Below are 14,316 nucleotides of genomic sequence, written 5' to 3'. Positions count from 1 at the left end.
ATGACTAATTAGTATTAAGAGGATGCTACACACGCATGTGTGAAACAAATGTAAAACATAGTAAAAATGGTTTTGCGTGGATAAGAACCACTATGGCTAAACTTATAGTTCATGTTATGCAACCAAATGTTCTACTAGGAAGAAGAGAACATAGACTGTGCAACAATGTTTTTAATTTTTCGATATCACAAATACGAAAAAAGTTCTTATAGTTTAAAAATAAAAGTAGTACAGTAAAATGGGGTAACTTTGATAATTTTTTACTGTTATATGACAATTTCATTTTTTATTTTATGAATAACTTCTGTAGTGTTAACGATAAAACTCTCAAAATGAAATATTAGTTACAACTAGTTCAATATTTTAACGTTTTAATTTTTAAAATTCTGAAATTATCTTTTGAGATATCAATATTTTTTTATATGCTATCAAAGTAACACAACGGGCAATTTCGATACCTATATTTCTTAATGTGATATCAAAGTAACCCCATTTTATGAAAAAAAAATTGAATTATCATGGTACTCTGGTGAATAAAAATATATGGGTAGGTATCAAAGTTACCCCGCGAAATCAATGTTAGGTACCCCATTCTAATTAAAAATGTAAAGCTAATGTAATGCAGTTAGTTATAGTATTAGGACTAAGGGGGGTGTGGGGGACAAAGCCCCCCATGGACATGTGTAACATAAACTATTCCAGCACCCCCTAAATTCACACCCAATGTGTGCCTATGGGTTTCACTATAATATGTCTATATAATATTATTATTATATTACACGTGGTTTGTATCGTTTTATTTATTTCACAAACGGACCGTCATCGACGCGCGCCAACACATTAGTGCCTATTTTTTTATGTAAATTTTTTAAGCCACGGCCCGCCACCACGAAATTTCTAATACAAACTATAGCCATTTGCTTGTGCTTTGTTTATACATTTGTATAATACCTAGACACTTTATTAAAATGATTTATTTTCGTTTAAATTCCGAACGGGTATGAGTTTATGGTTAAAATAATATTTATGAATACTATAACGTGTATAATATATAGTCTATACGGTACCATCAAGGTATACAAATGTTAAATTATAGGTACTAATGTACTATACGAGTCAAATATAATTTAATATTTAACAATCATGATTTATCGAATATCAATATTAATATACATTGTATTATTGTTTGAATATTCTATTTTTTTGTCATTAATTTATCTTAATGTGTTATTATATTAATATAGATAAATCAAGGAGGAAAAGTTCCAAAGAATTGTATTTTAAAAATGACAAAAGCTTACAAATTCTGATGACATGACCGTAGTAAATATAAAGAAAGGCGATAAACTATACTTGAAATATACAGTAACTGTACCACAAAGTTTTCTAAGGTAAATTTTACAATATTAATATAATATTTTAATTATTCAATTGGTAAATACCTATGTAAAGTAAAAAGTTAAAATAAAAATACATTCATTAATATTATTAATGTTTATAAAGTTATATATTATAATAATACATTTATTATTTATGAAATATAATGACTTACATAGAAAAATATATTTTAGCCAAACCAAAACTAAAAAGTATATAGAAACGGAAGTTTGAATTTAGTTAAATTTTTTTTTATAAATGTGTAACGTATAACTGTTGTACAAAAGGTGGCAGTTCAAAACCGAGGGACATGATATTAAATTCGGTATATTAGCAACAGATTCAGAAAATATACAAACAATAATTATGCCGATAAAGAAAGTCGCATGTCACGAGTTTGAAGAGATCGGAGTAATCAAATGCAAACATACCGGAGAATGTAATTTGTTTTTTCATTACTTATCTATATTATTATAATAATATTATATTGAAGCTAATAAGTTATTTTCACACAAAACACAATATATAAATAATTATATATATTTAATATACTGCATGATTAATGATTATATTTCGACAGTACATACTACATATACATTATTTCAAGAATTTTTTTTTTAAAGTATTTTTTGTAAAATTAAGGTTATGCATAAATGTGTAGTTCTAGTATATTTTCATTCAGGCTTTATTTTTCTATAAAATAACTTTTAGTTTTAAAGCGGCTCTTAGTGGCCATTATTTAAGGGGAATAATTTAGGCAATTTCTAATCTTATCGTCGCTACTTGTAATCTTTGTGTTAGTCGTAAATAATTATTTGTATGAGTGCTGTTCTTATGTGCAACATATAAAATTCGAATTTCAAAGAAATTCGAACTCGATAACAATAGATATTAATTTTGAAAAATAATTTGTATTTGTTAGCCTCTTTTGTAAAATTTAACAGTTTTAAGTTTAAACTTTATATTCTATTCGATACCATTATGTATACAGAAAAATATTTGCAAGTTAATACAGAATTATTCGCTTTTGATATTACAGCAAATATAATAATAACCCTAAATGTACCTATATGCGTCTCGAAATCGCTAACATAATGTGTAACTGTCAAATGATTTGTGTTCCACCAGATACCGTGATATTCGACAACAGCTACAGTTTCATACGTGGCAAAAAACTTGCATACAACGTTCGAATCACATTGCCTGTAAAAGAAAAAACCATCAGTACGATCGATCAGATGGTGAATATGGAAGAATAAGTTATACATAAGATCGGTATAAAAGTATAATATAGCGTTTAATGACTATGTAATAGTAACAGTAATTATAATTATATACTATATTATACATCATCAAAACCGTTAAAAATGTTAAAAAAATTTTATATACATTTAACTACAATTTAACATTGTTTAGGTATACCTAATGCCTAATACAATAATACATATTACACCAGATATATACGCTCGTAAAATATGTAAAATTAATTAATATTTGTCGTTTAATATATGCTATGCCATTAACAACTTACGCAGGTTCAACAGTAATATAGGATGGTCATACTGACGATAAATAATAATAAACACGATTATTGTTAAAATATAATTAATTTTTACCAATAGTTTCCAAACTCGCTACACGTTCGCCACTACATCGGTAAATCAAAATTGTTAGAATTCTTTAAATATTATGTTTAGGGTTTTTTTTAATTCTAATAGACGATAGAGTTTGAGGTTTAGATATTGTTTTACTATGTTTAAGACGCGTAAAAAATCGATGATAATTTGTAAATATTTAAATGTTTTATCCTACATTAATTCACATGTTTTTTTATTAATAGTAATATTTTCAAAAGCAACGTTGATATATTTTCTTCGATGCCGATATGTTGTCCTCCTATTGGAAAATATTTGAAATAATACATTTGTCTTTCCGTGTTAAACTATGTTACACATGTACCTTTAGTATTCACAATAAATACAAAAATAAAATAAAGGCCAAAAAATTAAACATACCAATTATATATAGATAGACAAGACGCGAGTGCGTAAGTTGTTAATATCCGGATGTCTATAATACGAGTCTAATTTTAACCATTTTTTGTTATTGATGTATAAGTATAATGATGTTGCAATTATTTTTCCAAAATCGATATTCTTTTTTTTTTTTGGAGAAAATTGTTTATTAAATTATTATTTACTTAGTACTTAGTAGATATTCGTTTTCTGAATTGTTGTTTTGTATCTATACACCGTAATATATTATTATTATTATTAATTTGTATCTACAGTGTTATATAAATGTTTTAATGATATATTATTATTGTGTATTAACCTACAATCATTATATTTAACTAAAATAAAGCATTTTATTTTTTTGAAAACTGCATATTTTTATGCTCAGTAAGTCATACATAAATAAATGCCTAAATACGTATGCTATAAACCAGACAAGTGACTACATTTTATTATACTGTATGTCTGCATGTTAAAAATCAATGATTTTCAACCTTTCTTTACCACATCGACGACCACGAAATTTGGATCCATTAAAGCAAAAACAAGCTTAAAATAAAAAAATAAAAAACTAAAATTGTAGATAAAAAAAAACCAAATTGTGCGTATGACGTTTGATTGTGTACAATTGTTTGCATTATAGAAAATAAATAATATCTATAATATAAATTAATATTATTATTTATATATTATTGTTAATCAATATCTACTATTATCACAATATAAAATATTAACACATTTCCTGTAACTATTTCTACATATTATTATGACAGTACCAACGTTTTAATTTTTTTTTAATTTTTAATACGGACAACACACCCGTAAGGTATAATATAGGTAATCTATATCTCTATTCTATGAGCTCATTTGACTAGTCATTGAAGGTAATACGAACTATGATGAAAGTTCGCTTAAACATAACAGATAATATTATGTCTCAAACACGTTTGTTATTCTTATGAATTTCTATAATATATTGATATTATAATTATAAATTAAATGTAATAATATATTATATTTATATAACCACGCGAGTGCGCCATGGTTCTCGATCGTTATACGATAGTATTTTAACTAGAAATACGGTTTTTACCGCACCATGACAAAACCAAAATGTCAGATTAATTTATCAGATAGCAATTTACAAACAGTATTTATCGAAAAATTTTGTTTTCTCTTCGATTAAAAGTTCGAAACGTACTAATCGATTAAAACATATGAGTTACCTATAAAACAGATAGTGTGAAATACTCACTATAGCAACGCCGACGCTCCATATTTATTTAAATCCTAAATACATTGTAAAACCAAATTTCAAAATAATAAACTGCCATGAACCGGGTACATAATTTCCAAAAAACCAATATTTTATTCGGATTTCATAAATGTATTTACTGTAGTAAAATAAATATGTTTAAACCGGTCTATAGATGCATAGACTGTGACGAATATTGCCATCGGATATGCCACAAAGAAAATATTATCAACCCTGCCGAAAATTATGAAAATGTAATGATGGGTTTAATAGAAAAAAACACAAACCAGAACGTAATTAAAAGTGTCGATGATGAAGATCGGTTAATAATGACTAAACACTGCAGCAAGGAAACAGCCATCGGTGGATTTGTACAACCAGTAACCGTCATGTACCCATCTTATATACAAAGGCGATGTACGATAAATCGTGTCCTTGAAGCACTGTACAAATTATTTCCGGAAATAATGTACCCACCATACAATGGATTTTTTTTTGGAAATTCAAACAATACAATCATACACGGAAAAGAGTACATAAACGAAAATAAATAAATAATCAAACAAACGGTAGGTACCCATAGGTGGGTAATTAATAGATTTATACCCTTATGTCAAAATCCCTATAAAATACGCCATTAGTAATATTAAATCAACAATTCCGAATCACAGCACTCATCACGATTCAAAAATATTATTCAAATATTGACGTTTTTGATTCGGAAAGATACTCTACGGAAGTAAAAGTAATAAGTGACCTATTGGTATTAATATTTCGGCGATGGACCTAGATTATATGCATGAATATAAATTGTTTTACTTAGAAAGAAATTTAATTTTCTAATGGTTAAAATCTCGATTTGCAGGAAAACGCTATGCTAAAATAAAATTACAATTAGGTTAATCAGAATTAATAATCTCTAAATTTTAAGTTTTATCGTGTAAACAAAATGAAAATCCAATTCAATTGGCAAATTATATAGTGCATCAAACCGAAGAATGGAGTTTGGTTGAGTAAAGAGTTTGAAACCAACTATATTGATCAACGAATCTCTGAATATATATTTTTGAAAGTAGATTTACTTCTATTTTAATGATATAAATTAATATTTAATGATTATTAATATAGCTTTTTACAGTACATATAGGTTAGATTCATTATAGACATATTTGGATAATACGTATGTCTATGCCATATGTACATTTATTTTTAGGAAATTAATAAATGCAAGTCGTTATTATATTTTACTTAACATATCATTGATTTCAAAATTGAGGAAAACTCGTTAGGTACTGAAATTTATTTTAAAACTAATAGAAACTATAATAAGGTTATACTGTTTTTGATCATTGAATGAGTATTTTTGATACGGGTTAAAATATTTTATACGAATTTTAATGTAAATGTATCGATTATATGTACTTTTTGTTTTATTTCGGATTACAGTAGGTTAGGTTATGGTGTATTTTCCGTTATGGACGTATTTGAATTTCCAAAAAAAAACCGTTGTAATCGTCGAAATATAAAAAATTAGCGCCACTGGATTGCTTTATTACTTTTCATCAGTAAAATAAAAAAAAAAAAACCCAAAAATCTTTCTGGATCAAATCGCCAAGATTTTGATAATATTTTGGATCGTGATGAGTGCTATAATTTCTTAATTACTATTTTTATATTTTACATTAGTATTACTTAATGACGTATTTAATATGAGTTTTGACACAAAAGTATGTAGGTATCTGGAATTTTGTATTTATTATTATACTGTTTTTTTTTTTTTTTTTATTTTAGATTTTGTTCGTCTATGTATCTATGTAGCCTTTTGTTCACGTTTTCATATTCTTCGCATTTCAAAAATAAAAATAAAAAGCCCTTGGTAGGTGCATTCTTTCAGAAGTTTTTTCTACAGTGCTTCCAGCAGTATTTTATGCTTCTGGAACATGATTCATTGTACATTATTGTCTTTGGATAATAAAGGTATCTTGTAGTACAAATTCACCAATGGTCATCATGTCTTTACACATATTTCGAATGATTTCGGGGCTTGAAAATAAACACGAGAAGTGATGATACAGATGCCGTTCCTGATGATACTAACGTTTAATCAATTAATATTGTTTACTTATACAGTTATACATTATTATCAATAAAATAAACCTATACCTACGAATAATATATTTTGTTAAAAATATATGATGTGCATTGATATTAAAATTGTACTTATTTTTTTATTTTTTAGTCTAGTAATTATATACTTAAATTATTTTGTGAAATGCGATCAATAATATAAATTGTAATAATATATTAGCCAGCTACTTCACTAACAGCATCGTGTCTTGAATATTCCAAGTAGTTTTAGAAAGCGTCGAGAAAAACTACCAACATATTACGAAAAACCGCTAAAAATGGGATTTTAATTTCTAACGCTTTGTTTATCACCATAGCAACGAATAAAAAATAATAATATTATAAGGTTTACGCTAACCGCTCAGAATCGTTTTTCGTATACAATGGTCAATGGTATATCATTGTATTTAAGTAAAACACATCCATTACAATTACTGTACAGCAGAACGGTACCCATTTGTCCACCTTTTTAAATTTATTATTCATAACGGCCTTGGTGCTCTGCAATGGAACTTCGTGTAATATAATTTTATGATAACAACAATAGTTATAAGCTAACAATTCAATACATACATATTAATTATACAAAAACAAATAGTATAATTCAATAATAGGTACAATATATGGTGGTAGAACAAATAAAAATAATTTAAGAAAAGCTTAGATGCTCATTACCCATATGTGTTGTATATTTTGTATTATTATATGTAATAGCGTGGAGTAGGTGATAATTTGAGTTAGTAATATTTATATATAACCCTCATATTATGTTACATCATGTTTATTGTGTGCCACTGTTAATCAATATTATGTGATTTAATGTTAAGGCGGGTACACACTGGAGCATTTAGGTGTAAGCATTTAGGTACCTATGTTACGTTTGTTACGAGCTCTTAAATTGTAAACACTTGAATAGTAAATTCCACCGACTTATTGTCGAACCAAGGTTCTTGAGTTTTTATTTTTTTATTAATTTTTAATCGATTATATTATAATATGTCAAGTGAAGACGTTATTTTTAAGACAGTTCTTAGTGGACTAATTGAGAAAAAAATCGTATCTCAATTGTTATTATTATGAAGTGATCAAATATTCTGTTATTATTTACCTATTTAATTTATTAACGCCATACGGCAATTTACAAGATAACACAATATTGGAAACATACATAAATTGATTGATAATAGCACAAAATAAGAACATTGGTATTTATAAAATTTCAAGAATGTTAACAATAAAGATAGCAAACAATAAAATATAGAGTTACATAATATATATAGATAGCAGAAAGTTTAGATCATCACCTATTGTCTTAATTATGTTTCAATTTTAAATACCTATATATTATATAGGATGGTATTAAAGTTTTCGTAAAAATATTATAAACAAGATTGGGATGAGTTATAACTACCAGCAAATTGAGAGTATCCAACTCAAATTCCTTAGGATTTCAGGATTCAAGCTCAAAATTCACCCCACGAGGACTACCTATTTCCCGGAGCTCATGACACCCATAACCTGACTAAACCTCTAATAACTCACTCAACGCAGGGGCGACTCCAGTGGGGGAGCCTAGCCCCCCCCCCCCAATCCCGTATTTATAAATAATGTATATTGTTAACAAAAAATGCATATTAAATTATTATAATATTGTCATATGGACTATATGGGCCATAGAGGTATGACGGTGTATACTATGTACCTGCTGGCTGCTATCTATATTATGAAGAACCAATAAGGCTATAAATAAACTATATTAATATAAAATATACATACTATGGTATGATACTATGATATTATTATTTTATTATGTTCAAAACATGAATATTGAATTTCGTAGCAAAAATTATTGCAAGTATTATCAACCCTACCAGTTAGTGTTGCCTCAGTTGAAAGGAGTTTCTCCACACTTCGTAGACTGAAAACCTGGCTTCGTTCAAGGATGACCGAAGATAGACTATCAGCATTATGTCTAATTAATGTATATAATAAAGTAGATATTCTAGATCAAATAGATCATATTATTGATATTTTTGCCAATTTAAAAAATAGACGACTTGAATTTGTGTTGTAAAAATTGTTGTTTTCTTTTTGTTATAAGATTTTGTGAAATTATAACTTGCCCCCCCCCCCCCCTAACCAAGGCTCTGGGTTATCTGAAAATTTATCTTAACTTTCCCGTTGCCGCCGGAAGAAAAATTCTAATTCGTTACACTATATTATTAGGTGGGCAATCTACCTGCGGTAGATCTCGGACCTTGTGCTGTTAGTTCGTAAGTTTATGATTTAACTATATAAAGTATCAAAGTTATACCAAGTTTGTCGTATTCCATATCTATGGTGGATTAATATATTAATATAATCAATTAATACAAAATCCTAACCTAACTTAACCGTACTAAAAGCCGATGAATAAAAAAAAAACAAATTTAACCATTTTTAAATTAGCCTGTCATCTTTCCAGAGGTCTAATCTACACACAAACACACAAACATTCATTTATATATATATAAAAAAAATAATACAAATCAACAAACATGCCCGATTAACCAATAGCAACCATATATATAATACACTGTTGTATTTTTTACATCCAGATTTCCTACTTTTCCGGTGAATTTTCCTAAAATTTTCTTTCGTAAAAACTTTCTCCTGGCAATTACGAATATCTTAAAAAAAATTTGGGCCAAAACGGACCTGCAGCCGTTCTGGATTGATAAGGTAACGACATATTACACGCTCTATTTTTATATATACTCGTATATAGATTGTCTGTAGTTTCTGGACTTACATCAATATTGTAAATGGAATTATAATTTATTGTGTTGTATTAAAATAAGTTTAGAAACCGAGAATTTAGCACCCTAGCAGAGTGAGCTTTACTAACTTATTTGTTTGATATTTTAAGTAATTTATTACGTATTACGCATTACGTAATAAATTTATTAATAAATGTGCATTCTTTAATCTGATCCTAGGTCCTGTTTAAAAATCAATTATTCTAAGTTTAAACTTGATTTATTTAGGATACGAAATTAAACCTAAAAGTGTTGAATTAAACCTAATCTATATAAGTATTTTTAATTAGGTACGGACACAAACATACAGTTGATAAAATTGGATTAGTGGAGTTTTGGCGTTTCGTTATGACACAACGAGAAAAAGTTTATCACAGTCCGTGGTATAGAGCTATATAGTCAAAATAATTATAACAGAAATTAATGTATATACCTATCTGTAGGTACCTAATTTAGTTTTTGGATTTACACATTATTAGCTTTAAATAATTCAATAACACAATATATTATAATCATAAGCGTGGGCACGGGGGCCGTGGCCCACCCTGCGAGACGTACCGAAATTTGTATACATGGTAATACATGATTTAAACATCACGATTTTTGATTTTTTTTAAATCATAGAACATTAATTAGGTAGGTGAAAAATAACATTGATAATCAATGATAATAAATTAAATGTCTTTAAAAATAAAATTGATAACATACTACCATTACAGATTGCGAAATTGTATTTATTTAAAATTTAAAACCGTGTTGACAATTAAAATATTTCTTATTTAATTTTTAAAAAATATGTATCTGTTTTTTATCATATGAATGATTTGTGCCTTAAATAGTGGGTGATTACGAGTAGGTAAATTAAAGTATGTAACATTTTAATTGTTTCTTCCATCAGAGTTCAGGTTTCTTAATCTTTATTGACTTGGCCCATCCTGCCACAAATGTCTGCGCACGTCTATGATTATAATTTCTATTATTTCTATTCTATTTGGTTTCAGATTAACCAAATTCCATTCTTCGGTTTAATAGCACCTCCAGCATTAGCCAATTGAACGGGATTTTCAGTTTTTTCACACGGTAAAATTTCAAATTTCGAAATTATTTCTGATAAACCTAATTTCATTTCCAATTCGGCCAAACGCTTACCTAAAAATCAAAATGACAATAAAACAAAAATATGATATCGATCAAAATAATTTAATACCTACCTATACAAAAACGAGGTCCATCCCCAAATAACAATTCAGTGCTACTAGGTCGTTTTGATTTTTCTTCCGGAGAAAACCTTTCCGGATCAAAAACGTCAGGATTGGTATAATATTTTGGATCATGATGAATGCTATAAGTTGGTATTATTATTTGTTGGCCTTTTTCAATAACTAATGACGAGTCCGGGACTTGATAAGCCTTAGTAGCTTTTCTAAATAAAACAATTGTCCCGTTGCACTTGCGCAATGTTTCTAAAATATTATATTTAAAAAAAATATTTTAATATGTATCTGTTTATTTTATTTATTCAATTATATATCAAAGTAAACAATATTTTAATAAACGGTATAGATTCTCTAAAATGTATATAAACTGGTTACCTGTTAAAACCATGTCAGCGTAATGGAGATCCATCAAATAATCGTTAGTAAATTCACCACCGTGTTCTTTTCTCTTCGTGTTGATATGTTTACGCAATTTGTCTTGTACATGTTTATTTATCGCTAACTCGTGTAAACAAAAACCCAACGTATCGGATACCGGTTCAGCACCAGCAAGGTACATTAAAATTGCATTTGAAATAATATCCATTTCTGTAAATTTCTCTGCCGAAAAAAAAATAGAAATTCTAAGATAAATTTAAACAAAATTTGAACATCAGCATTAATTTTTTTACGATATAATATACTATATTTCACACCTTCAGGATACGAGTTCTTTCCTAGCTCGCATAAGTGTTTGTGCCACATCGTTCCTATCCATATTGTTCTTTTCTCTGTATTCAATTACATTTTGAAATGATGTAGTAAAATATTCCATAACTTCTGGTGAGCTGGTTTTTATTTTTAAAATATTCGAGGTTTTTGGTGAAATCAATGACAAAATGTTGGTGAATATTAACCTAAACGATGGTTTAAATAACAGTTTTGTAAACTTTCGAAATTCGTTGTCTTCGTCTTTCATACTGCCTAATTTCAAACCGAACGCACAAGTCCCAATTACGTCTGTGGCGTATTTATTCATGATATCGTGCATGTCGAACTGATCAGTCGTCTTCGATTTCCTATCGATATAATCAATCATCTCTTTGCTACAATCTTTAATCTGACTATGCATCAGCTTGAGTTTACCGGACGTAAATCCCGCGCTCATCTTTTGTCTCATGATCTTCCACTTCTGACCCCGTGTGAAGAACAAACTGCTCGCCAAAAAGTTAACAGATGGGTCCATGTCGAGCCCATGGTCTGTGAAGTGCGAAAAGTCTTTGATGAGCACATTGTTTATGAGTTCCGGGTCTCGAATCATCAGCGTCGGCGTCCTCATCTGGTAAAACCCGCAAAATTTTTTATCCGGAAATTGTTTGTAAATGTTATGGTATGTGTCGTTAATAGTTTCAAACCCCAGTGTCGATCTGAAGAAATTCCCGAAAAACGGTACCGGCTTCGTATGCGGCACGTTCGCTTTCCTCCATTTTTTGTACGTGGACGTCGAATAATAATAAAACAGTAAACCGATCACTGTTGTACATATCAGAGTAAATGAATCAATCAGACAATTGAACATCCACGAAATCATCGCATTCGAAGGTTGTAACAAGTGGGAATTTAGTATTATTAATGACTCTGCAAACGAGCAGTTGGCATACGACCGAACGACTGAACGGTATCGCACGCAGCCTCGTTCGTATATATAACTGTTTGTATCTATTATAGCGATAGAATGCGCTTCTCGTGATTGTTTACTATTCATGATTACTTATTATATAGATTACTCAATCTTCATAACGTATATACAGAAACTTGCATCGAGTGACGAGTAGGTACCGTAGTAACTTATCTATATACAGTGTTGTATTAAAATACACCGAGCTTACGGTAACTTATTTCTGGCACTGGAATTGTCAAATGGGTTTTATTATGCTTAAGCTTATAGAGGTTTAACAGGCTGTGGTTCACATGATTGCATTTGTTCGATGTGCAGCTAAACCAAGAAGAAAACTAAAAATTAAAAATTAATAAAATAATGTCTATTGTTTGCATCTTATTCAACGGTCGAATTCGCATTTATCCTAGTGCAATTTCAACTGTTGGTTGAATTTGTTTTTTTTTAAGTACCTACTTGAATGTTGGTTTTAGGTGTATTGGAATTTAAAACAATTAATGTGATGATTACCTTTGAAAAATTTTACATAATGTCATGATAATATGAACTACCTACCTATATTTGATTTTGAATGTTCTGTTTGCATAATAGCCAATACTCAATAGGTACATGATACCAATATTTATATATATATAGGTATATAATATTATAATTTATAGGAGTTTTGCCATATCAGACTTGGTACCTATATTATTTCATTCAATTTCTTATCTTTAATAGGTCTTGTTGTTACGTCTATTAGATCATCATTATAAGAGTCAGTTATTAAAAAAATCAAAACATTAGGTATCCTCTAACTATAGGTAGGTACTTTAACTTACTATAGGTACTTGATATTTTATTAAATTACACGTGAACAGTTCATACTCATAATATATATGGTCATATTACCTAGATGGTTACTATTCAGAATCTAATTCCAAATAAATAAATAAAATTACCTGTTGGGTAAGTGGATGTCACTCTGCTGTACAGTAGGTTACAAGTGGGTCACTGTATATAATGTATGGTATTAAATTTGAATTTAATGATATACCTAATATAATTGTACCTATAAGAAAAACGATTCTGAGCGGTGACGGTTTGTCATTATATTTATATTATTATTAGTTGAATTAATATTATAAAATATTAAATTACAACAAAATAAATAAAATCATTATTATTGATAATTTAATATGAAATTTTGTCCAAATTTGAACATAAAATATCAAAAAAAAATGTGTTTTTATATTTTTGAGATTTTTTGGTCACAGAATAACCTACTTATAAGAATAACCTTGTTGTAAGTTTTCTATCCTTAGCTATAAAAGATAAACATTTTATAAATTTTTAACTACAAAATCATTTTTAAACATTTTAAATTAGTTAAAAAATTGTCAAAATTCAACTTTAAATGCTTATAAAAAAAAAATTTGTGTCTATGTATTTAAATATTTTTCAACTGCTATTTAATCAATATATCAATAGCCATGTATTAAATTTGACGCATTTTGGCCCAAAAAAATTAATTTGAACTGATAAAAAAACTAAGAAAAACCAATAAAAAAAAGGTGGGTAAGTAGATTTCGCTGTGCTGTACAGTAGGTTACAAGTGGGTCACTGTAATGGATGGTATTAAATTTGATTTCAATGATATAATATCATTGTATAAGAAAAACGATTCTGAGCGGAGATGGTATGTCAGTCTAGGTATAAGGCATAATATTGTATAGTTTATGGTATTAAAAAAAAAAATTTTCCTTTAATAAGTACCTATAATAAATTCCAAATTAATCATATCACAATATCTATTAGGTACTTTTAACACGTTATACATCAACAACAAACCGTGATACTATCATAGATATATAATAGCATACTTTAGAAG

At 28.2% G+C, this 14,316-nt stretch overlaps 1 protein-coding gene and 1 pseudogene across 1 annotated transcript in view; one reads left to right on the top strand and one right to left on the bottom strand.

Moving 5' to 3' along the window:
* Positions 1-3,760, top strand: part of SEC14L4 (SEC14-like 4) — a 23,183-nt gene extending 19,423 nt beyond the window's left edge. The window contains 5 exon segments of the mRNA NM_001242459.1: positions 1,245-1,268; positions 1,271-1,293; positions 1,296-1,391; positions 1,665-1,816; positions 2,506-3,760. Of these exon segments, the coding sequence (NP_001229388.1) occupies positions 1,245-1,268; positions 1,271-1,293; positions 1,296-1,391; positions 1,665-1,816; positions 2,506-2,636 (426 nt within the window). The 3' untranslated portion in view covers positions 2,637-3,760.
* A 6,525-nt stretch (positions 3,761-10,285) lies between these two features.
* On the bottom strand, positions 10,286-12,951 carry LOC100167704 (annotated as a pseudogene).
* Between the last annotated feature and the right edge of the window lie 1,365 nt (positions 12,952-14,316).

Source organism: Acyrthosiphon pisum, chromosome A1 (genome assembly GCF_005508785.2).
Source record: "Acyrthosiphon pisum isolate AL4f chromosome A1, pea_aphid_22Mar2018_4r6ur, whole genome shotgun sequence".
In the NCBI taxonomy this organism is placed as follows: Eukaryota; Metazoa; Arthropoda; class Insecta; order Hemiptera; family Aphididae; genus Acyrthosiphon; species Acyrthosiphon pisum.
The sequence above is the reverse complement of the archived record's forward strand: the minus strand, read 5'-3'. Positions and strand labels throughout refer to the sequence as shown.